The 26,242-nt window shown below is 39.5% G+C and overlaps 2 protein-coding genes and 1 pseudogene across 2 annotated transcripts in view; all 3 read left to right on the plus strand.

Annotated features, from left to right (window-relative positions):
• The first annotated feature begins 501 nt into the window (after positions 1–501).
• Positions 502–1,353, plus strand: LOC120539725. Its single transcript, XM_039770109.1, has 3 exons — positions 502–826; positions 945–1,113; positions 1,218–1,353. The coding sequence occupies exons 1-3, from the start codon at positions 502–504 to the stop codon at positions 1,351–1,353; spliced, it is 630 nt and encodes a 209-aa protein (XP_039626043.1).
• A 799-nt stretch (positions 1,354–2,152) lies between these two features.
• LOC120539726 lies at positions 2,153–2,858 on the plus strand (annotated as a pseudogene).
• Positions 2,859–5,458: 2,600 nt separating this feature from the next.
• The window catches only part of LOC120538758 (cytochrome P450 2B4-like), a 53,042-nt gene continuing 32,258 nt past the window's right edge, over positions 5,459–26,242 (plus strand). The window contains exons 1-2 of the mRNA XM_039768212.1: positions 5,459–5,681; positions 5,761–5,923. Coding sequence (XP_039624146.1) covers positions 5,505–5,681; positions 5,761–5,923 — 340 coding nt within the window. The 5' untranslated portion in view covers positions 5,459–5,504. The remainder of the gene's footprint in view (positions 5,682–5,760; positions 5,924–26,242) is intronic.

Genomic DNA, 26,242 nt, shown 5'->3' on the forward strand with positions numbered 1-26,242 from the left:
AATGATTAAAATCTTTGATTCCCCTAGTAAGCAAAGTACCACTGTTATTGCCAAAAAGATTGTGACCAAGTACCCATCATCCTTGCAGGATGTCATTGAAGGAGATGTAGTTGGACCAGGATATCATTCACTGGTTAAACAGCTCCAGAATCGTGTTGACAATGTGAGAAGACCTGTCATACAAAAAATCAGAAAATGCAAGCATGCTTCAGATAGTGATACTGAGGAGGTCCCTGCTGAACAAAAGGCAGTGGTTCAAGACACATATGGCTGTGTTAATTGGGAATTAAAATGTATGCCACTTTCTGAGACAGCAGAAAGCCAGAAGGATAAACAGGAGAAAATGAAGATGCTGTCTAAGGAGACAAATGTTAACAATGAAGAAATCGGAACCCTTGTGCAATAAACATATTACTCCCAACGTAAAGAGATAAATAAGGGAGCCAGCATGAAACAGCTTTTAGAGAACTGGCCTTTTGTTTTCCAAGAAATTGGCATGGCATGGATGTACACTTCAAACAGCTGACTGGGATTGATCTGAAAGAGATGTTCCTTGCAAGCTTGGACAAAAAGGGAGCGCGGCTCCTGAAGTTCCTAAAAACCACCAGAACAGAGAGAAAAAAGCAAGTCATGAGAGCTGCTGCTAAATTGGACGTGTCCAGAGGTCAGTTGGAGGGCTGTTCTGAAGATGTCAAGGACATATTGATTTTTCTTCTTACATACATTGATGAAAGGCAAGAGGTAATGTTTCATCATGTGGAAGAGTCCTTCCTTGCTGAAGATGTGGTTGATGAGTTGCCAGTCATCCCCTGCATTATTGTTTCTGGTAAGTATATTTTCAAACTAAATGCAAAAATATTGGTGTAAACTAAGTGGGGAAACAGTTTTGCTTTAAGTGTCAAAAAGCTTGTTGAGATGATTTTGTATACATTGTTTATCTATAGGTCCTTCAATCTACACTTCAAAAATGTTCATGCTGGGTATCGACAGACAGATTACAACTAAACACATTCCAACCTTTATCTCAGCACTGTGCATGATGTTCTGCAGCTTTTACTGTTTCAATATTCACTATCCAGTGGAACTGGCATCCACTCTTGAGTTCTTGCAACGGTGAGTATGACAGAATTTATTTCACATAAAACTATTGATAATTGATATTGTGCAGCACATATCAAGAAAACAAGCAAGTAAAGGCAAATGAATTTGTTTTTCAGATGCTTTTTCATCATAAATCCAGACAAGGGCACCAAGGTCGAGTCAAGGAAAAACAAGAAACAGCTCCCAATCAATCCCAAAGTGCTCACTGTAATAACTGACCTTGCTGACCACGACTGGAGAACCAATTCATAGAAGTGTCCTGCATACGAGAGGATTACTGAGCAATGCAATGAGAAGACATGGAACAAATAGGAAATCTGATTCCGTATTTTGGTTTTCTTAGTATTTTTGTTTGTTTGTTTTAGAAGACATTGAACAAATAAGAATTTTGAATCTAATTTAAGTTCAATATTTATTTTTGTATTATTTTCTTATTTGTTAAAGGTATGAAGCAAATAGGAAGTCTGATCCCTCTTTATTGTGGTTTACTAGTTTACTTTTTTTTTATTTTGGAGGACAGGGAGTCTCAGATTTTGCCATAATTTACCTTTGTTAAACTAAGGAACATGGAGGACTTGTTTTTTCACTTTTCTTTCTTTTTTTCAGTTAGAAATAAGAAATATGTTATAAAGCACTGTATAAAGTTGTAAATTAAATTTTGATATTTTTAAATTGTATTTTATGTATAAAGTTAACACAAAAGAAGACACAAACTAATCGTTTCATGGTACCCATTTAGTGCTGCCAATGAAGAAAAAATAGTTTGGTTTATGATATATTTTTTTTCCCTAAAAATGTATCTTACATCTTTAATGGCAGGTGTTCTCAATATCAGAGATTGTCAACATTTTGTCAACATCTGAGCACTTTTTGTGTTGTTCATTTTTGTTTGAAATACTTAATCTATCATAATAAACATCTTTTTTATTGGTTTATTGGTGTTTATACTGAAAATAAAATAATAAATGCAAATGATTATATTGTGATTTTTATTTTGTTATTTCACTCAAGTTGCACTGCTAAATAGCTTTTTCAAGTTAACAGGTGTCACATGGTTACATATAATCATATAATTGACAAGAACTCTGTGTATTCAGATTCACAGAAAGAAAAGAATTTAAGAGGAGTTTTAAAGTCTGAAGTGGAGAGATTAACAAAGATGATGTTGTGATTCTGGATTCACTAAATTATATAAAAGGCTATAGGTATGAACTGTTCTGTCTCGTCAAACATGCACAAACTCCACATTGTCTGGTATATTGTTTGACATCTGCAGATATTAGCTCTACATGGAACAGTATCAGAGAAAAAGAAAAACAATATAAACAAGAAATATTATGAGATTTGAATCACCAGATTCAAGGAATAGATGGGACAGTCCTCTTTTTACAGTACAGAAGGATGACATACTTCCTTTTGAAGAAATTTGTGATGCGATATTTAGCAGAAAAGCCCCACCACCTAATCAGTCTACCCAAAGTCAACCACTTTCATCTACAAACTTTCTGTATGAATTAGACAAGGTTACACAAGACATTCTTATGGAAGTGGTCAATGCCCAGAAAACAAGTGTGCCTGGAGATTTGATAGCCATACCAGGATCCTCTGAAAAAATAATACTAACCAGAAATCTTAACATGGCAGAGCTACGGAAACTTCGAAGGCAGTTCATCAGCTATACGAAGATGCATTCAACTGAAAATATTGGACAGATTGCAAATATGTTTGTACAATACTTAAATAAAAGTATACACTAAAAACAGTGTGTGTGTTTAAAGGAATTCTAACCTCTGGTTTTATCATGTATTCAGTGTTTTATCTTTTTAAAAACAGACTGGCGAATGGACATTCTGTTCTCAAATGTATTTTTTTAAAACATCTTGTTTAAAATAATAATAAAAAAAAATAATAAAAAATAATAAAAATAATTATATTATGCTAGTGTAAATTTAACAGCTAAGAATAATGGTAATTAAAGTTGTCAGATGCACAATGTTTTTATATGCATTGTGCTGGAGTAGTGTCATAGTTTTAACAGTCAAATAACATACTGTACATATTACAGCAAAACATGCAGTTTTAAAGTACAATTTTATGACTGCCTAACTGTAAAATATGCACACTGTACCTTAAAGTAAATTACATCCTTATTGTATATACTACAATTTCAGTTAAAATTAACACCTTTACTTTCATCTTTCCCTCGATTGCAACCAGTCGTCCTGTCCCTGCAGCTGAAAAACACCCCCACAGCATGATGCTGCCACCGCCATGCTTCACTGTGGGGACTGTATTGGATAAGTGATGAGCAGTGCCTGGTTGTCTCCACACATGCCACTTAGAATTAAGGCCAAAAAGTTCTATCTTGGTCTCATCAGACCAGAGAATCTTATTTCTCACCATCTCAGAGTCCTTCAGGTGTCTTTTAGCAAACTCCATGAGACCAAGATAGAACTTTTTGCCCTTAATGTGGGGGTGTTTTCAGCTGCAGGGACAGGACGACTCGTTGCAATCGAGAGAAAGATGAATGCGGCCAAGTACAGGGATATCCTGGACAAAAACCTTCTCCAGAGTGCTAAGGACCTCAGACTGGGCCGAAGGTTTACCTTCCAACAAGACAATGACCCTAAGCACACAGCTAAAATAATGAAGGAGTGACTTCACAACAACTCTGACTTAAACGCAATTGAGCATCTCTGGAGAGACCTAAAAATGGCTGTCCACCAACGTTTACCATCCAACCTGACAGAACTGGAGAGGATCTGCAAGGAGGAATGGCAGAGGATCCCCAAATCCAGGTGTGAAAAACTTGTTGCATCTTTCCCAAGAAGACTCATGGCTGTATCAGCTCAAAAGGGTGCTTCTACTAAATACTGAGCAAAGGGTCTGAATACTTAGGACCATGTGATATTTCAATTTTTCTTTTTTAATAAATCTGCAACAATTTTAAAAATTCTTTTTTTGTCTGTCAATATGGGGTGCTGTGTGTACATTAATGAGGGAAAAAATTAATTTAAATGATTTTAGCAAATGGCTGCAATATAACAAAGAGTGAAAAATTGAAGGGGGTCTGAATACTTTCCGTACCCACTGTATATTTTTTCTCATTGTGCATTTCTAAACACAATAAAAATGTTTGTTCTTTTAACGCTTGGGAAACTCTATATACAATATATTCCAACAAACAACCAAAATTAAACTTAATTTGAATCAATGTTCACCATAATGCGCACCTGACCATTTTTAAGAGTAATTAACTCTACGCTTAATCATCACAGTCTAACACCAAGCCAAGTAAGCTTCAACGATATCAATCTGTCCAGTTAGGAAGCATAAATATTCGTGTATCCGCTTCACCTACTTTGGTGCAAATGAAAGTCACTGGAGAGGCAACTGCAAGCCAACCCCCAAAAAAGGGAATAGCAGGTTGTGGCCACAGACAATTGTTCCTTCCTTTTCCTTCCTGGCTGAATCGTCTATAGTTTTTCATTTTGCTAGTGTCCTTGTCACAACTGGTACCATGAGAAGGTACCTGCAGCCAATTCAGGTAGTCCAGCTCCTCCAGGATGGCACATGCCATTACCAAAAGGTCCATTTATTTTTCTTCTTGTCCTAAACACTTTGAATTAAAGTTAAGGGTTGAATGAAGCTAGTACCTATATATCGATAGAGTCAGACGCAAGGCAGAAACAAAACCCTTGACGGGACGCGGGAGCAGACGGGCACACATAAAGCCACACATACCGGGACAGTTGGACGTCTTTATTTGTCCAGTCATAGACGTGTTTTGGATGTAGAGTGCAAATTGGAGAAAAAGACAAGCAGACATGGAGAAAAGGGGAAAACTCCACAAATAACTTTAATATCATGAGACAACTCATGCTTTCTAGCCTTTTCATTGTACTTGAAAAATTAGCGTATAACCCACATTCTTTTAATAATTTACCCTCAACTGTAAAACCAAATAAAATTCCAAGTCAGAGGTTAGTCAAAATTGTAGTTGATTTCCTTTGCAAACGTTTGCCCTTTTTAGATTTGCCTTTATTAATTATTATTATTATTATTATTATTATTATTAGCAGCAGCAGTAGTAGTAGTGAATTCGTGTTCATTCCTTATAGATTAACTTTTTCTTAATTTGAAACGTGATTTTGACAATGAAAACCGTACTTCACATTGTAACGTTTTGTAACTTTGTGGTCGATAGATTCTTGGAGGATAATCGATAAAGACAAAACGTTTTTAATTCTACTCTAAAATTATTACGCGTAGAAAGTCTACTACTACTGAATGAGTTCACAAAATCAGTTGTGGCGCAATAGCTTAATTGGCACACCCCCTAAAATGTCGTTGGGTTATTTAAACTCAGGATCGTGTCCATTAGTTTATTTTAGTACGAAAACATGGAACTCTTCGGAACAGTAATTTTAGCAGCCATCTTACTGGGTCTGCTGTTTTTGTCTTTGTTTAAGAGAGACTCGATTCGTTACACGAAGATGCCGCCAGGTCCGACTCCCTTGCCAGTAATAGGAAACCTGCTGCAGGTGGACGGTGGGAGACCGCATCTGAGCTTCTTAAAGGTAGGCGGATTTCAAAGAAAAACGCTGCGTGTAGGTCTGAAGCTCCATAATATCTAAGGTGCTTTTCTTTTCTCCACAGATGAGTGAAACCTACGGTCCCGTGATGACGGTTCACTTTGGTCCGAAGCCCGTGGTGGTTCTGGTTGGATTCAAGGCGGTCCATGAAGCGCTCGTGAAACAAGCTGACGCATTCTCTGGCAGAGCGGAGATCCCAGTATTTATGAAGGTCAACGAGGGATACGGTAGTTTTCACTATTTACGCTGCTTTTAATTTTAAATTTGATTCAAATTAAGTGGCTAGGTTTAAGTCAGTATATACGGGTATACGTTATTGGTCAGCCTATGGCAGCTACATATGGAGTACACTGGCACCTCCTAAATATACGTAATGCGCGTATGATAAGTACATTGTGATTATCACCGATGAACAAATTGTCTTTAAAAGATTTATAATGAGTTGTTTTATTGTGGTGGCACAGTGGTAGCGCTGCTGCCTCATTGTAAGTAAGACCCATGGGTTCGCTTCCCGGGTCCTCCCTGAGTTTGCATGCTGTCTGCGTGGGTTTCCTCCGGGTGCTCCGGTTTCCTCACACAGTCCTAAATTATGCTTGGTGTGTGTTTGTCCTGTGGTGGGTTGGCGCCCTGCCCGGGATTTGTTCCAGCCTTGCGCAATGTGCTGGCTGGGATTGGCTCCAACAGACCCATGTGACTCTGTGAATGGATATAGCGGATTGGAGGATAGATGGATGTTTTATTCTGTATTTCATTTTCATTTCATTTAATTCACCCATAAATGAATATATCTGGGAATGGGTCAACCAAAAATAACTTAAATTTTTATTGACCACTTCGTCATTCGTTCCATGCTTAGCAATCAACGGAAGGGAAATGGAAAACAGTATTTACCGTGCCACACACAGGATAAGGATTCTCAAAGGAGTTTGTTTCGAGATTTCTGTTTATCTCTTTTTTCAAAACAAGATTAGTGACATGCTTCTATTAAAATATTATGTAATCAAAAAAGGTTGGTAAACTAAGGTAACATGCGGGGATAGGGGGTTGGAGCATCAATGCAATACTGTTGTATTTTAAGCTTGCCTTGCATTATATGTTACTGATGTGCCCTCACACGGACACCGAGATAAAAAGTGTCATAGGACATGGGCTCGCTCACTCGGGCTAATGGCTTGCCTTGCATAACAGCTACTGCCGTGCCTTCACACTCTCAGGACACACTGCTAAAGTAGAGTATGGGCCCACATGTGGTACAAGACCCGCATTACAATTAGAACACGTTATAACGGGGCGGTGTCACGAACGCACGGGACAGTGGCAAGCGCTCGCGGACCGATGTCTCTCTTCCATTGGCACGCATTTATTGTACATCGTACAGGTTACTGCAGTGTCTTCACACACTCTACGGGATTTTGACTTAAGGCGCAGTGGGGGTTCTCATATAGCATTATAATAGCCATGGGCTAACACGCAAGTACAGATAACACAAAACTTTTTTTTTTTTTTAACTCCCGAATTGGGTTCATATTTTGCAGTATGTTGGGGGCTTGGAACAGCTCAAGCGGGGGGTACTTTTACAAGCGTCATAAGGATAATAATTAGACGCCTTTCCTTAGTGAGATGGAATTAGGACGTAAAAATAATTTTTAGATAAAGCACTACATTGTGGTTATATTGAAAGGCCAGAAGAGCGAGAGATACTCGTTCATTGAGCAGGAATATACTCTTTAAATACAGAGTATTTGGCAGTGCCGGGTGTGAAGCTAAAGAACAAAAAAGGGACATCGTGTTAGGAAAGCAATCGCCTATTTAATCGAGAGAAGGGAAAAGTAATTATAAACAAAGACACAGGCAATCAAGGGCTGATAATATTATAGGTGTTAAATAAAAATGCAATAGTTTATTTAAACCAATATTTATTTTCTTAAATAATGTGATTTAAATCATTTACAATTTAATATAAAGGGGGTTGATAAATGTAGTTATCACAAATTTTAATCATGTGACTATTATAATGCAAGTTCTGTTTGAGGTTGGATCATTTATAGTGGCCTGGATGAGTTAGGACTTCTTGCTCTGAGGTGGAGTTAGGTGAGTTACAAAGTATCAAGGTAAAGGGTGGATTCTGTCTTGGGGCATCAATCCCAGACTTGCAAATGTGAAACCATTTCCAGAACCTTGCAGAGATGGACAGTGACTCTTAAAACTTTTGAGGCATGCTCTAAAAATAAGGGTACCAAAGGGAAATCATTTTTGGTTGTCAAATGAACCATCCACATGAAGGTTGCAAGAAAAAGCCTTTCTTAATTTGGATCTGTAACATGTTCCATACAATACAATACAATACAGTTTATTTTTGTATAGCCCAAAATCACACAGGAAGTGCCGCAATGGGCTTTAACAGGCCCTGCCTTTTGACAGCCCCCCAGCCTTGACTCTCTGAGAAGACAAGGAAAAACTCCCAATAAAAACCTTGTAGGGAAAAATGGAAGAAACCTCGGGAAAGGCAGTTCAAAGAGAGACCCCTTTCCAGGTAGGTTAGGCGTGCAGTGGGTGTCAAAAGTAGGGGGTCAATACAATACAATATACAGAACAGAACAATTCCTTAAGACAGCATAATAATAAAAATTTTATTATTATAGTAAACACCTATGAATACTGGTAGATAGTAACAGATTTGTGAGATAACAATGGGTCATAATATTAGGACTGCATACAATAACACAGGCTAAGTCTATAGGTTTTCTTAATTTGAGGAAAATATGTACTAATGTATCGGGGAGCTATAAGATTAGGTTAGTTTAGGACTGGGGATCAAGGAGTTTAGGATAGGCTTGGTTTAGAATGTCACATGAAGGCATGAACAGTGGCAGAATAACAAATATACATAGTAACTTCTAATCCAAAGGTAAAAATCCATCCATCCATTTTCCAACCCACTATATCCTAACTGGAGGATCACGGGGGTCTCCTGGAGACAATCCCAGCCAACTGAGGGTGTAAGGCAGGAAACAAACCCCAGGCAGGGTGCCAGCCCACCTCCGGGCATACACACACACACACACACCAAGCACACACTAGGGACAATTTAGAATCACCAATGCACCTAACCTGCATGTCTTTGGATTGTGGGAGAACACCGGAGTACGCCGAGGAAACCCATGCAGACACCAAAGGTAAAGTGCCAAATTATAATAAGTAACACCACTGGGGCCAGTGTTTAAATAAGTTAAACTTATAAGTCACACAATGACCAAAGCTGTATTTTAGTTGGCTGTCTACCACAAAAAGTCGGGTGATACCTCATTTGTTGTAGTTTGCAGTCTGACTGGAGTTTTTGTTCAGCACATATCATGAGTTGCTTTTTTCAGAACATCAATTTATGGTAGAAAATACTTTCTATAATTACTGAGCATTGGTGGGCCATAGATTTTGGTGAATATATATTTTATTAGATATTATAAAATAAAATACACTAAGAAGATGACCTGTCTTAAGTTAAAGACAGACTGTTATTTATTTTAATGGCAAGTGCAGAAGCTTTTTCCTGCCACTCAAAAAACAACCAAAAAAGTGCTATTATTTTGAATTATTGATTGTGTTATTTCACAATCTTCTTATTCTTTCTGCTGTTCCCGTTAGGGGTTGTCACAGCGGATCATATTCTTCCATATATTTCTGTTTTCTGCATCTTCCTCTGTTACATCCATCACCTGCATGTCCTCTCTCACCAAATCCATAAACCTTCGCTTAGGCCTTCCTCTTTTCCTTTTCCATGGCAGCTCTATCCTTAACATCTTTCTCCCAATATACCCAGCATCTCTCCTCCGCACATGTCCAAACCAACGCAATCTCACCTCTCTGACTTTGTCTCCCAACTGTCCAACTTGAGGTGACCCTCTAACAGCTCTGTCTCCTGCTTTCTGGTCAGTGCCACCGTCTCCAACCCATATAACATAGCTGGTCTCATTACTGTCCTGTAGACCTTCCCTTTCACTTTTGCTGATATCCATCTGTCACAGATCACTCCTGACACTCTTCTCCACCCATTCCACCCTGCCTGCACTTTCTTTTTCACCTCTCTTCCACAAACCCCATTACTCAGTACTGTTGATCCCAAGTATTTAAACTCATCCACCTTCGCCAGCTCTACTCCCTGTATCCTCACCATTCCACTGACCTCCCTCTCATTTACACACATGTATTCTGTCTTGCTCCTACTGACCTTCATTCCTCTTCTCTCTAGAGCATATCTCCACCTCTCCAGGGTCTCCTCAACCTGCTCCCTACTATTGCTACAGATCAAAATGTCATCAGCAAACATCATAGTCCATGGGGACTCCTGTCTAATCTGGTCTGTTAACCTGTCCATCACCATTGCAAATAAGAAAGGGATCAGAGTTGCTCCCTGATGTAATCCCACTTCCACCTTGAATGCATCTGTCACACCTACCTCAGACCTCACCACTGTAACACTTCCCAAGTACATATCCTGTACAACTCTTATGTACTTCTTTGCCACTCCCGGCTTCCTCATACAATACTACAGCTCATCTCGATGCACCCTATCATATGCTTTCTCCAGGTCCACAAAAACACAATGCAACTCCTTCTGGCCTTCTCTAAACTTCTCCATGGACATCCTCAGAGCAAACACTACATCTGTGGTGCTTTTTCTTGGCATGAAACCATACTGCTGCTCACTAAACATCACCTAACTTCTTAACCTAGCTTCCACTACTCTTTCCCATAACTTCATGCTAATCCGTTGCACTTCCTGATTCACTATCTCCACATCATTCAACCTCTTCTCTCTCTCGTTCTCTTCATTCATCAGCCTCTCAAAGTACTCTTTCCATCTGCTCAACACACTCTCCTCCCTTGTGAGTATGTTTCCATCTTTATCCTTTATCACCCTAACCTGCTGCACATCTTTCCCAGCTCGGTCCCTCTGTCTAACCAATCGGTACAGGTCCTTTTCTCCCTCCTTAGTGTCCAACATGTCATACAACTCATCATACGCCTTTTCTTTAGCCTTCGCCACCTCAATCTTCACCTTGTGCCTTATCTCCTTGTATTCTTGTCTACTTTCTGCATCTCTCTGACTATCCAACTTCTTTCCTATTCCTCTGTATACTCTCCTGTATTTCCTCACTCCACCACCAGGTTTCCTTTTCCTCCTTCAACTTGCCAGATGTCACACCAAGCACCCTCAGTTCCTCTCTCTTTATTTTCCTCCTCTCCTCCTGTCTCCGAACATGTCTCCCCCTCCTTTTCCTTCTTCTTCTTCAACCAACAGTATCCCAATATCCACCAGCACCCTGTTGGCTAACAGTACTGGTGGCGGTCATTGTTAACCCGGGGCTCGACCGATCCGGTATTGAAATCTGTATTGCTGTCTGCATATTGATTTGGCAAAATTTTACACCAGATTCCCTTTCTGACTTAACCCTCCCCATTTATCCGGGCTTGGGACTGGCACGAAGAAACACACTGGTTTGTGTATCCCCAGTGGCTGGGTTGGTTGTGTCATTTCACAATAGCATTGTGTTATTTGAATTGTGTTACAGGAATTTACTGAAAAATACACTTTCAGGGTTTGTAAAATGGAAGGATAAAAGACCGTGTCACTATTACTAAATTAACAAGAATAAATATAACTAATGACATTATATTGTATATGAGCATTAAAATACACATTTAGTACACCATCCGTTTTCAAGTTTAAATTTATTATAACATACGTATAAACACGGAGTGCAACGATCATAAACGGAGAGATGACAAAGTGGCTGATGGTGGCAAATAAAGGTTCCGGAGTGGTTCTTCAAAGTGATGCCATAGGGGAACCTTTTTTTGTTCCCAAAAGATCCATCCTCTTTATTTATCTTGTGGGGAACAGCCCGTACACAGACAGGTAGACATGATCTTAAAGCACCACACACGTTTATTTACAGAATATTTACACAAGTGCACAACCCAGTGCCACATCACCAATCACCCACAAGTCCAGGCTCTTACACAATGCCTCTCTTCTGGTCCGCCTCCACTCCTCTCCTCCGAGCTCTGTCCTCTTCCAACCGACTCCAGCCATCGAATGGAGGGAGGCAGCCGCTTTTATCCCCACCCAGATGTGCTCCAGGTGCCTCCCGATTAGCTTCCGCTGGCACTCCCCAGTGTGGCGGAAGTACCGGCTGTGCACCCGGTGTCCCTGGTCTTCTTCCCCCCAGCACTTCGGGGTGTGGCAGAAGTGCTGAGGGCCAGGACTCCTCCAGCATTCGGGCGCCCCCTGGCGGTGACCACGGGCCCCTATAGGGTTGAGCTTCCAAGCTCTGTTCCCGTGGTCCCCAAAGCCACTAGGGCGGTCGTCCCCTCGTGGTCTGGAGGAGGCATAAGCTCTCCTCTGGTCTTCCTGGGTGTCCCGGCTGGGTACCACCCCCACCCACTCACCACAATCTATATCCATAACAGTCTCAGTACAGTAAATAAGCATGAATAGATGGTAACAGATCTATGATATACCAATGGTTTCTGATTTAAAAAGGACTCTTGCTGCATACGATAATTAGTGCAAAGCCCAGGTTTTCTTCATTTACTAGTATCCAGCAAAAAGTTCATATTTGTTCTACAATCCAGCTTCATAAGAAAAGAACTCTTCCCTGAATTAAATGGTGTTTTATCAAGCAATAGTTCTACAGAGAACCACACAACCACTCTGGAATTTTGATTTTTTGAAAAGAATATCAGGTATGGTGAATGGATTAGGAAAGAATGATGAAATTAATTTAGTCAAAAATGGAATTCTCTTAAGTAGTTCTAGTCAATGACACTTCCAAGGTGTGGCATGGGGTGGCCACGGCCAACACACAAAAATTCTGGGCACCCCACTGGTCAAAGCAATTCGACTTCTTTAAAAACTATTATAAACTGACAGAGACAGATCTTTTGTGGCATTGTCAGAGGCATTATCAGTTAGATCTGCATTCATTTTGTTTGCCTGGTATCCTCCCCCAAATACTCATTTCAGATGTACAGTACTTCTTAAAGTATGGGGACACACGATTGTGTAATAAAATTAACAAAGTTTGTCTAAGTGCTAATTCTGTGGCATGTGAAATACCGTCTTCAGTTCAGAGTACTACTGTGGTTGTATGCAATCTGAGTCTTAGCCTAAACCAGTGCTCAAAATTAATATTCCCTATTACAGCAATGCTCACACAGCCTATGTAATGGTAAAACTGAGAAGACGTGAAAATGACAAAGAGAAAGACATTTATGTGCAAGGTGAAGGTACCTTCTGTGCTATGTTGAAAAGTCGATTAATGATGATTTTCAGGGTGTTGTTGAGGTGAGTCAATAGGCTGGGTATTGTACAAGGCACCTCTACCGCATCTGCACACTTACATGGTCACAAACTGTTCCAGCCAATGCTTGAACACACTGGCACAGGCACCTGGGGTCTGTTCCAGGAAGAGAGAGTAGATCATGCAGGGCCCAAAACAAATACAATTTTGCTACAGCATTATTTCCCACCAACATACTAGCTAATTGTTTTATGCAATTCCAAATAAACTGACCTGGATTAATGCAAGTTCATGGCAAAATCTACGTGCCTTTATGAGTTGGGCAATGAACTGCCAATCAACCATGAACTACAAGTCTGAAAAACTGAGGAATTATCAGCATAGAAAAACAGCAAATTAAAAAAAAAGGAGATGGGGTGGAAAAATGTCAATAAAGCAGTGAATGCATAAAACAGTTAATCAGTGAAATCTGTTGTGTTCCTTCCAACTCCAACAAATAATAACTACAGACTCTGAGAATAAACTCAACCTGCTCTTTACTCCTATATTGAACTGAGAGAGGTCGGCTTGTAGGAAAGTGGCAAATTCCTGAGACACAAACTGAAGACCATCATCACTCAAAAGCTACTCTGGGAAGCCATGACAACACAATAATTCCTCTGACTTTTCAACAGCAGTTGTTGAGTGCATAACAGAAACCTCTGGCCACTTACTATAGGATTCCATAACCACCAGGAACATCTTTTTTTCAAAAGGACCTGAGAAATCCACATGGATAGGCTGCCAAGCTTTTTCAGGACAATCCCATGTGTAAAGCAGCACCAGCTGTGGGCAATTTCTAATTTTCTGAGAAGAATAATATGCCTTGAACCTCTCTCCAATATGTTAATCTAATCCTAGCCACAAGAAATAACTCTGTGCAATGTCCTTCATGTGGATAATACCAACATGAGTTGCATGGAGCTGCTGGATGAAACGTCTTATTAGTGGTGGAGGGATGATGACACAGCGATATCAAATAAGACACCAGCCAGTATAGACAGTTCACTTTTCCTAGGAAGGTAGGGTTTTAGTTCCAGTGAGGTGATAGGGCTTTTACCAGTAAGGACCATGTCCATTAGTTTAGCCATTATTGACTCATTCTGAGTGAATTGTTTTACTTGACTTGAGGTCACTAAGGTCATTTACCTTATTAAAATAAAATACAGTATGTTTATCTGCAGGTTCTCTGAACATGTAAATAGCAAGGGTAAACTTGAGAGTACATCTGCAATGGAATGCAACTCATACTTGCGGTATTTAATATCATAGGTATGTGCAGATAAAACAATGCTGATCTTTGCGTTCAGCTAGCTGCTAGACGTGGTATACCAAATGAGGCCAGAAATGGTAGTAAGGGGTTGATAATTGGTAAGAAGGGCAAATTTTCTCCCAAATAGGTACTGATGAAACATGCGAATTCCTAAAAATATTCCCCGTGCCTCCTTCTCAATTTGTGTGTAATTACTTTTTGCTTTATTCAAGGTGCATGAAGCAAAAGCAATTAGTTTCTCCATACCAGAGGGCATAATGTGTGGCATCTCAGCACTGACTCCATATGGAGAAGCATCACATTTAAGCTGGGATTGCAGTGATAGGTCAAAATGTGTGAGGATATCAGATTTTACAAGAGCGCCCTTAGCTTTGGTAAATGTTTTTCTGCATTTCTCTGTCCACTTCCAAGCCTTGTTTTGATATAACAATTTATGCAAAGATACTTCAAAAGAGTTGCCAAATTTGGAATGAATTTTCCATAATTGAGAAGTCCCAATTACAAATGTAATCGACTTACATTTTGAGGAGCAGGCGCATCAATAATTGACTTGACTTTGGAGGGTGCTTTGTACATATCCGAATTATTCTATAGAGGACTGGAAGAAACTTCTATTTATTTTTATGATCCTTCAAGCCATATTCTTTTAAATCCTGAAGGGTAGTATCCAAGTGTTGAAGGTGTTCATCTTCATTCCTTCCAGTCACAAGGATGTTGTCCAGATAAAAACTGAGTCCCTGGAAGTCCACTTAAGATTTGGTCCATTGCTCTTTGGAATAGAGCTGGAACCGAGGTGATTCCAAATGGTAGGTGGCAGTAACGGAAGAGGTCCTTAGGGATCATTATAATTACCGATTCTTTAGACTTCGGCTCAACATGCATTTGGAGATATGCCTGGGACAGGTTGTCTATTTTGCTCAATTTCTGTCCACAGGCAGGGCTCCAAATAGATGATCTATATGTTAAAGTGGGTACTGTTCTACAGACAACATAGAATTGATGGTCGCCTTAAAATCTCCACATATATGAACTGATTCAATCTTGTTTATCACAGGTACAATATGAGTAGCCCATTCACTTACATTCATGAGTTCCAGAACACCAGACTTAACTAAGAAATCCAGTTCAGCTTCAGCCTTTGGTAAAACAACATAAGGTTTGGGCCTTCTGAAATTTTGGTTGAGTGGTAAGTCTGAAAGTGATGTCCTTTATGCTCCCCAGCTCACCAGAAAACAACTCAGCATGTCTGTTAAAGACTGTATTTAATTTTGTTTTCCCTCTGAGCAGCATACATTCATTTGGCCAATCCAACCTAATTTTACTTAACCATGATCTCCCCAATAATGACATAAAGTGATAAAGTGGCTTTTTACCCATTCAGTTGAACAGTCACTTTTAGCCACACACATTAACAGGTTTATTTGTTTTTTCCTTTTCTTTGTGGCAGATGCCTTGGAAATGGATGTTTTAGATAGGGAAGAGAAACCACTGCACAAAACGAGCAGCTGCACCTGTATCCACTTCCATGGGTACTTCTTGTCGTTCCAATAATGGAGATACTTGTTATCCCTGTGAGCCATCTTCAAAAATACTTCACCTTCAGATGTTTCACTTTCCTCTGTTGTTTGTAATTCTTGAGGCTGCAGCTAGTGAACATGTTTTTTCTTTTGTCTAAATGCTTTTGGCAGTCTTGTCTTTAATTACTCTCTGTAGCTTTCTTGTATTTACTTGTTCTCTCAATGGGATGCTTTTTGCAACAGCAGGCCTTTAAACCTGCAGTCTGGAGCTAAATGACCTTGTTTGCCAAACTGATAGCAGGGCCTTCTACAAGCATCCTTGCTCTTTATTTTTACCTGATGAATTTGCCCTGTTATGCTCAATCGATGAGCCTCCATGCCATTTCCATGGACACACTTATTTCAATTGCCTTTCCTTGGATTAGGGTACTTTCTGTCAGAAGCTGTTTTTGTATTGCTTCACTTCTTAGTTCACACACCAGCCAATCTCAGATTTGTGTCATTTAGCAGCTCATTGAATTCACAGTGTTCAGATAATTTCTTTAGGGCTGCCACGAACATTGTCACTGATTCCCCTTCCTTGTGGTTTTGCTTGTGGAATCTAAACCATTCAGCGATTACTAATGGTTTTGGTGAAAAATGTGCACTCAAAATTCCAACAATCTGAGAACATGATTTCTCTCTAGGATTAATTGTTTGGACAAAACTATGCATTAAGTTGAATGTTTTTGCTCCTATCCACTCAAAAAAGTAAGAACATTTTTTTTTCATCTGTAATGTTGCTTACTTTAAGAAAGTACTCAAAATGCTCCGTATTCAAGCTCCACGGCTCCACATTCTCATCAAAAATCCCTATTTCTCTGATAACGCCAGCCAACTTAAACTTGCAACAGAATCACCGTCACTCTTACTTCTCAATGGAGTCATTTTACTCCCGAATGTGCTCCTTGTACTATTATTGGTACTCACAACAGCTTCCTTGCTGTTGCAATGCTCCCTTTCCGACAAAAATGGCATGTTTTTTTTTTTTTTCCAATTTTCTCTTCGTTAATTAATGGAGTAATATTTGTTGCTCTTTTGCAATTATTACCATGCACAATGTGAATTCAGACTTCATTGTCACCACTATTTGCTGTGTTCCTTCCAACTCAATAAATAACTACAGATACTGAGAATAAAATCAACATGCTCTTTACTCCTTTATAGAGATATGCACACTTCCTTTTCCCCCCAGGCAATGAAAATACAGTCAGATGAAAAAGTTTGGGAACCCCTCTTAATTCTTTGGATTTTTGTTTATCATTGGTTGAGCTTTCAAAGAAGCAACTTCCTTTTAATATACGACATGCCTTATGGAAACAGTAGTATTTCAGCGGGTGGTACGGTGGCGCAGTGGTAGCGCTGCTGCCTCGCAGTTAGGAGACCCGGTTCGCTTCCCGTGTCCTCCCTGCGTGGAGTTTGCATGTTCTCCCCGTGTCTGCGTGGGTTTCCTCCGGGCGCTCCGGTTTCCTCCCACTATCCAAAGACATGCAGGTTAGGTGGATTGGCGATTCTAAATTGGCCCTAGTGTGTGCTTGGTGTGTGGGTGTGTTTGTGTGTGTCCTGCGGTGGGTTGGCACCCTGCCCAGGATTGGTTCGTGCCCTGTGTTGGCTGGGATTGGCTCCAGCAGACCCCCGTGACCCTGTGTTCGGATTCAGCGGGTTAGGAAATGGATGGATGGATAGTATTTCAGCATTGAGAATAAGTTTATTGGCTTAACAGAAAATATGCAAACTACATCATAACAAAATTAGACAGGTGCATAAATTTGGGCACCCCAACAGAGATATGACATCAAAACTTTTGAAAATATAACAGCCTCTAGATGCCTCCTATAGCCTTTGATGAGTGTTTGCATTCTGGATGGAGGTATTTCTGACTATTCTTCCATACAAAATCTCTCCAGTTCAGTTAAATTTGATGGCTGCCAAGCAAGGACAGCCTGCTTCAAATCATCCCATAGATTTTCAATGATATTCAAATCAGGGGACTGTGATGGCCATTCCAGAACATTGTACTTCTCCCTCTGAATGAATGCTTTTGTAGATTTCAAACTGTGTTTTAGGTCATTGTCTTGGTGGAATATCCAACCCCTGTGTAACTTCAACTTTGTGACTGACGCTTGAACATTATCCTGAAGAATTTGTTGATATTGGGTTGAATTCATCAGATCCTCGACTTTAACAAGGGCCCCAGTCCCTGAACTAGCCACACAGCCCCACAGCATGATGGAACCTCCACCAAATTTGACCGTAGGTAGCAGGTGTTTTTCTTGGAATGTGGTGTTCTTTTTCCGCCATGCAAAGCACTTTTTGTTATGACCAAATAACTCAATTTTTGTCTTATCCGTCCAAAGCACTTTGTTCCAAAATGAATCTGGCTTGTCTAATTGAGCATTCACATACAACAAGCGACTCTGTTTGTCACCCTGCCATATAGATGTTCTTTGTGCAATTTGCGTTGAATTGTAGAACGATGTACAGATACACCATCTGCAGCAAGATGTTCTTGCAGGTCTTTGGAGGTGATCTGTGGGTTGTCTGCAGACATTCTCACAATCCTGTGCATATGCTGCTCCTGTATTTTTCTTGGCCTGCCAGACCTGCTGGGTTTAACAGCAACTGTGCCTGTGGCCTTCCATTTCCCGATTCCATTCCTTACAGTTGAAACTGACAGTTTAAACCTCTGAGATAGTTTTTTGTAGCCTTCCCCTAAACCATGAGACTGAACAATCTTTGTTTTCAGATCTTTTGAGAGTTGCTTTGAGGATCCCATGCTGTCACTCTTCAGAGGAGAGTCAAAGGGAAACACGAATTGCAATTGACCACCTTAAATACCTTTTACCACTCATGATTGGACACACCTGTTTATGAAGTTCAAGGCTTAACAAGCTCATCCAACCAATTTGGTGTTGAGAGTAATCAGTATTGAGCAGTGACATGCATTCAAATTGGCAAAATTCCAAGTGTACCCAAGTTTTTGCACAGCTAGCTTTTCACATTTGATTTAATTTCATACAACTAAATACTGCTTCAATAAAAAGCTTTTTTCGGAAAACACCACAGTACTCAGATATTCCTAGGAAATGAAAGACATACCACTGTTATCTTTTTTGTTGGAAGTTGAGTAAATTATTATGCAGGCTGAGAGGGGTTTCCAAACTTTTTCATATGACTGTACTTCCATCCATTTTCCAACCCACTAAATCCAAACACAAGGTCCCGGGGTTTGCTGAAGTCAATCCCAGCCAACACAGGGCGCAAGGCAGGAACCAATCCCAGGCAGGGCACCAACCAACTGCAGGACACACACATCCACACACACCAAGCACACACTAGGGACAATTTAGAATCGCCAGTCCACCTAACCTACATGTCTTTGGACTTTGGGAGGAAACCGGAGCACCCAGAGGAAACTCACGCAGACATGAGGAGAACATGCAAACTCAACACAAGGAGGACCCGGGAAGCGAACCCGGGTCTTTTTACTGCGAGGCTGCCACTGCTCCACCGTGCCGTAGGTATTAGTTTTCATAATATTTATGATATTCAAAAAGTGTAAGACATGTGCTGTTAAATGTTTATTGAGTTGTGCTAGTTGTTGCTGTGAGGGATTTTGAATGTTATTCACCCTGCTCTTAACCTTATACTGTCTTGTAATTATACACAAAAAGAGGCCAAAGGTTGATTACTTTCATTTCCCACTGTTTGAATGTAACATATCCTTTTTAAACTTAAAACCGTATTTTTGGCCTCAACATTTGTAACTGAATGCAGTATCTTAAGAATGAAGAAGAGGACACACTACCATTTGTAAGGAGTATCTGAAATTACAATGATCATGCTGGAGTATCAGACAGCCATGTGGCTGAACACCTATATATTTGAAAAAGGTGAGTAAAGACACTGAAGCCGTGGGTTCCTTTTCAGCCTTTACTTTTCCTTTTTCTTTTCTTCTTTTTTTTTAGTGTACTGAGCATACCTAACACTTTTTTTTTTAAACCCAACAAACACATTTACCTTGTCCAAAGAAAAGCAAACAATTAAGAGATTAGAAACAACTGAACTGAATTATATACAATAAAAAAAATTTCCGTATCTGTATCATATTAAACCAGACTACTATCGATTTTATCTATAATATATCTCTTACACACCTTCTGAGAATTGTGCTATCAGAAGGAAGAGTGCGCAATGCAAATGAAACATTAGTGAACACCATGGCAGGCTGTTTTACCATTTAATCCATTTCCCTTTATAGCCAGCAGTTACAATGCAGGTATTGTTGGTTTCAAATTTAATATCGAGCATTTGAAATTAGACATCAAGTTTTTAAAATTTGAAATGACAATTCTGAAACTTACATTTAATAAAAAGAGCCTAAATATATATTATTTCAGCCCATTTAAAAATTTAATCTATTTTCCTTTTTATGAAATTGTATATCAGGATTATAAAATTTGATATCACGCTTTTGAAATTCGATATCGACATCCTCAAACTTGATATCAGATTTTAAAAGCATGATATCAAGTTTCAAAAGCACAATATCAAATTTTTAAAACTTGATATCAAATTTCATAAACATGACATCAAAATGACAAAATATGATGTGAGAGTTTAAAATGCATATATATTAGCAGTCAAGTTCTGATATCAAATTTTAAAAGTGAGATGTTAAATTTTAAAACCTTGATATCAACTTTCAAATTCTCGATATCAAATTTTATAAGCATGATATCAAAATGACAAAATATGATATGAGAGTTTAAAATGCATATATTTTAGAATTATAGCTGTCATGTTAAGTTTCGAAAGTGTGATACTTGATTTAAAATTTCAGAAGCTCAATATCAAATTTTAAAAACTTGATATCAAATTTTATAAGCCCAATATCAAATTTCTAAGTAATGATATAAAATTTAAAACTCATGATATCAGCAGTTTCAAAGCAGGCATTAAATCAAAAGAATGAAACGTTGAAAAGGCTTTTCATAGAACTCGGTAGGCAGAAAGAATTTCCTGGAGGAAAAAGGTGTAAGGAGCACGGAAAACAGGATGAAGGGCAGAGAGAGCTGGAACGGAAGTCTTCTCATTGCCTTGGTGAAAGAAAGCAGAAGAATTCAATGTGCGGCAGCAGCACATGTGCAAACGAAAAGGAGCAGCGCAGTGTGCGGGAAAAGCATGTAATAAATGACAGAGTAGAGGAGATCGAGAGTGAAAGAGTGGCGTGCTTCTGGGCTGTAACACTGAAGTGGAAGAACGAATCCGAGAGCAATTAAAAAGTTACTGAATCTCCAGTGGCGTTAAGAAAGAAACTGGTTCAATGCACATCTGTTGTATAGTTTTATTTCTTTTTTTCAACCAGTCACATAAAATACTTCTCGTATTTACAGTACAACGCTTCATTTTTTTATTGAACCGACCTATCAAATCCTGTATGAACCAACTCCCCATCTTCCACAGCTAGAACAGTGGGGATGCAGTTGAAAGGCAAAGTGATTCAAACTTCTGAATCATGTACTAGTACTGTTCCTCCCTGACTGGTTTTGAGCATTACAATACCAAGATATGGCTGTCTTTCTGTACATGAATAATGATGATGTGAAAATATTTTCCTGTTTACATTGTTGTAATAACAACAACAACAACAACATTTATTTATATAGCACATTTTCATACAAACAGTAGCTCAAAGTGCTTTACATATTAAAGAATAGAAAAATGAAAGACACAATTATAAAACAAAATAAATCAACATTAATTAACATCGAATAAGAGTAAGGTTCAATGGCCAGGGGGGACAGAAAAACAAAAAAACTCCAGACGGCTGGAGAAAAAATAAAATCTGTAGGGATTCCAGACCATGAGACCGCCCAGTCCCCTCTGGGAATTCTACCTAACATAAATGAAACAGTCCTCTTTGGATTTAGGGTTCTCATGGAAGGGCTCGATGATGATGGTCACGTAGACTTCTGCCTTTTAATCTGTCCATCATTGTTGGAGCATCATGAAGCTTTGAGTAGGTGGTGGTGGCGCAGGCCGCCACCACAAAGAAACCGGAAAAAGAAACAGAAGAGAGAGTAGGGGTCAGTACGGATTTTAGAGCCACCATGAATAGTTATTATGATGAATTGAACATACAAAGTATCAGGATTAAGTTAAATTAAGATTAAAATGAAGTTATGAGAAGGCCATGTTAAAGTAATGTGTTTTCAGCAGTGTTTTAAAGTGCTCTACTGTATCAGCCTGGCGAATTCCTATTGGCAGGCTATTCCAGATTTTAGGTGCATAACAGCAGAAGGCCGCCTCACCACTTCTTTTAAGTTTTGTTCTTGGAATTCTAAGGAGACACTCATTTGAGGATCTGAGGTTACGATTTGGAATATAAGGTGTCAGACATTCTGATATATAAGATGGGGCAAGATTATTTAAGGCTTTATAAACCATAAGCAGAATTTTAAAGTCAATTCTGAATGACACAGGTAACCAGTGTAGTGACATCAAAACTGGAGAGATGTGTTCAGATTTTCTTTTCCTAGTTAGGATTCTAGCAGCTGCATTCTGCACTCGTTGCAAACGATTTATATCTTTTTTGGGTAGTCCTGAGAGGAGTGCGTTACAGTAATCTAGTCGACTGAAAACAAAGAGCGTGAACTAATTTCTCAGCATCTTTCAGTGATATAAGCGGTCTAACTTTACTTATGTTTCTTAAGTGAAAAAATGCTGTCCTAATGATCTGATTAATATGTGATTTAAAATTCAGATTACAGTCAACAATCACCCCTAAGCTTTTTACCTCCGTCTTGACTTTTAATCCTAATGTATCCAGTTTATTTCTAATAGCCTCATTGTATCCATTATTGCTGATCACTAAAATTTCAGTTTTCTCTTTATTTAACTTGAGAAAATTACTATTCATCCATTCTGAGATACTAGTCAGACATTGTGTTAGTGAATCAAGAGAATCGGGTCATCAGGTGCTATTGATAAGTACAGCTGTGTGTCATCAGCATAGCTGTGGTAGCTCACGTTGTGCTCTGAGATAATCTGACCTAACGGAAGCATGTAGATTGAGAATAACAGCGGACCCAGGATAGAGCCTTGTGGAACACCATATCGGATATCATGTGTCTTCGAGTTGTAATTCCCACAACTAACAAAAAATTTTCTCCCTGTCAGGTAGGATTCAAACCAATTTAAGACTGTGCCAGAGAGGCCCACCCATTGACTAAGGCGATTTCTAAGAATGTTGTGATCAATGGTGTCAAATGCAGCACTCAGATCTAAGAGGATGAGAACAGATAAATGGCCTCTGTCTGCATTTACCCGCAAGTCATTTACTACTTTAACGAGTGCAGTTTCTGTGCTGTGATTTGTTCTAAAACCCGACTGAAATTTATCAAGAATAGCATGTTTATTTAGGTGGTCATTTAACTGCATAATGACTGCCTTCTCCAGAACTTTACTTAAGAAAGGCAGGTTAGAGATGGGTCTAAAATTTTCAAGAGCTGAGGGGTCGAAATTATGTTTCTTAAATAGGGGTTTAACTACAGCAGTCTTAAGACAGTCTGGGAAGACCCCAGTATCTAGTGATGAATTTACTATGTCAAGAACATTATCAATTAGCACGCCTGATACTTCTTTGAAAAACCTTGTTTTAACTGTAATAATATTAGAATATTCATCATAGCTAAGTGCTGTAATTGGCTAAGCAGCAAAGAATATATAGTGACCAAGTTAGCTTTTTAATGTGTTTTTAGTGTATGTTGCAGTACTGATTATTATACAGGACCCCTTAAAAATTTAACATGAACATATTTAAATAATAGCTACTTTAATTCTTTTACACCATATTGATAATTTCACCCTGATTCTGTTGTTTGTGCTCTATAAAATTCATTGCATTTGTCTCCTTAATTCACACTCCATGCTCTGATAAACGTGTGTTCAATCCACATAGTAAACTGACTTGGTAAATCCTGTAATCTGTGTATTCATTTATCAGAATCTTTAATCCAAAGCAGTTTAGAAGGGAGAAAAAATAATTAAATAACAATCTGTTAGGATTAGTGTGGATAGAATTTCTACATAACAATATACCTAAATAAGCAAAAATAAGAGGATAAACAGAATCTAAGTTAGGAGTACAGAAGTGCTATAGATAGTAGTGATAGACATCAGCCAAATGAACTACAATACAGTAGAGAAGTCAAATTGTTGCCTTATTTCATTACAAAACTCTGGATTGAAGCTACATTACTAAGCATAATGATAGGTCTTCCCAGAAGAGGAGAGTCATCCTTCTATATAAAAGCGGTCGGGATTGTCCTTCCATCCTGTGAGTGCTACGCAGGCGCGGAGTTTCACACACACCCTGTCCATTTTGCAATGCACGATGGGATTTGTAGTTTCGTTTGTCCAGGTAAAAGATGATTTCCTACTCCAGACTATGCGATATCTTCTTCTTCTTTCTTACTATATAAAAGTGGTCGAGATTGTCCTTCTGTTTCTGAGTGGAAAGCGTAGCGGTATTCCGCTTATCACAGACTTACTACTTGCAGCTTGCGGTACGAAGCGACATGATGTGATCAGAGTTCTGGTGCTCCCATCGTTCCCTTGCTTTTGTGCGCGATGCGCTGGAAAAATAGACAAAATTATGTCTCTGGAAATAATTAATTTTGATGGAGTACAAATGCCTCACCGCGTAGTAAATATCAGGGGGGTTCAAAAGGGCGACCTCAATATTGAAAAAAAAGTTTACATTTCATCACAGAAATAACAGAAACTACGCGTATTAAAGTAATACCGCTCAAATGCAATATAACCAAATTAATGAGTTTGTATAAAATATCAAATTGATCTACATATTGAATTGCCTTAAGAAGTGGTCAACTTAAGTCGGTCGCCTTAAAAGGCGGGTCAGACTAGTGTTTCTATAAAAGTAGAAAGACTGCAGAAAGAATGAAGTTGGGCAGCTTGTTCCACTAGCCAATTCAGACTGAGTTCCTCCCTGCCAACACCACCTCCCTCATCCAACCTATGGATCAAGGCATAATCCGTGCCTTCAAGACTCTTTATACCCAGATTTCTCTCCAATATCTTGTGGATGCAATGGATGTGGATGAGAATTTTACATTGAAGTGTTACTGGCATAACTTTACAATCACGACATGCCTCTCAGTCATCCAAGCTGCTCTTAAAGAGATGAAAAAGGAAATCCTCAATACCTGCTGGAAGAAGCTGTGGCCAGAGTGTGTCCATGACAACAAGGGCTTATCACCTGGAAAAAGTCAGCATGCCGCTGTTGACAAGGCCGTAGAACTGACAAAGATACTGGGTGGCGAAGGTTTTGACGACATCACTCAAGATGAGGTGAACAACCTTATCGATGCCCACTCTGAACCCCTGACGGATGAGGATTTGTTGAAGTTAACAAAGTCTGCCAGCGAAGGGATTGTGTTAAAAAAATGCTTTAGTTGCCTCACATTTTTATACAATCTTTTTGTTCAACCCACTGAATTAAAGCTGAAAGTCTGCACTTCCACTGCATCTGAGTTGTTTCATTTAAAATTCATTGTGGTAATGTCCATCCATCCATCCATTTTCTAACCCGCTGAATCCGAATACAGGGTCACGGGGGTCTGCTGGAGCCAATCCCAGCCAACACAGGGCACAAGGCAGGAACCAATCCCGGGCAGGGTGCCAACCCACCGCAGGACACACACCCACACACCAAGCACACACTAGGGCCAATTTAGAATTGCCAATCCACCTAACCTGCATGTCTTTGGATTGTGGGAGGAAACCGGAGTGCCCGGAGGAAATCCACGCAGACACGGGGAGAACATGCAAACTCCACGCAGGGAGGACCCGGGAAGCGAACCCGGGTCTCCTAACTGCGAGGCAGCAGCGCTACCACTGCGCCACCGTGCCGCCTTGTGGTAATGTACAGAACTAAAATTAGAAAAAAGTTGTCTCTGTCCAAATATTAATGGACCTTACTGTATAGTGGTAACATTGGTATTTTACATTCTAGCACCGCAGGAGACATAGCAGTACAGTACTGTACAGTATACGGGTTTACCTTTACATTCTGTTTTTAGGTAATGTATTAAGATAATTTTTAAGGTAATGTATTAATGTATTAAGCTGAGAGTGCAACAAAATTAAAGTGGTTTGGGGGCATACTGTATTTAGGGTTGTGGAGGACTGCCGGCTTCGTGCTCCGGCCCTCACCCCTAGGCCGCCAGGAGGAGCTCTCCCGGCAGCAGGATCGTGCCCTGAGTTCCAGCAGGGCCTCATGGACTATGTAGTGTTTATACACAGCCCTGCTGGATACCTTTGTGGGCCACTTGGAGTCGCTGTAGGGGG

This window comes from Polypterus senegalus, chromosome 11, assembly GCF_016835505.1.
Source record: "Polypterus senegalus isolate Bchr_013 chromosome 11, ASM1683550v1, whole genome shotgun sequence".
NCBI lineage: Eukaryota > Metazoa > Chordata > Cladistia > Polypteriformes > Polypteridae > Polypterus > Polypterus senegalus.

What these genes read in the sequence shown, in the direction of transcription:
- LOC120539725 (XM_039770109.1), top strand. Translation starts at nt 502, where the DNA reads ATGGATGTACACTTCAAACAGCTGACTGGGATTGATCTGAAAGAGATG. An exon ending in CCCCTGCATTATTGTTTCTG is followed by an intron (nt 827 to 944) that starts GTAAGTATATTT and finishes GTTTATCTATAG; the next exon opens with GTCCTTCAATCTACACTTCA. An exon ending in ACTCTTGAGTTCTTGCAACG is followed by an intron (nt 1,114 to 1,217) that starts GTGAGTATGACA and finishes TTTGTTTTTCAG; the next exon opens with ATGCTTTTTCATCATAAATC.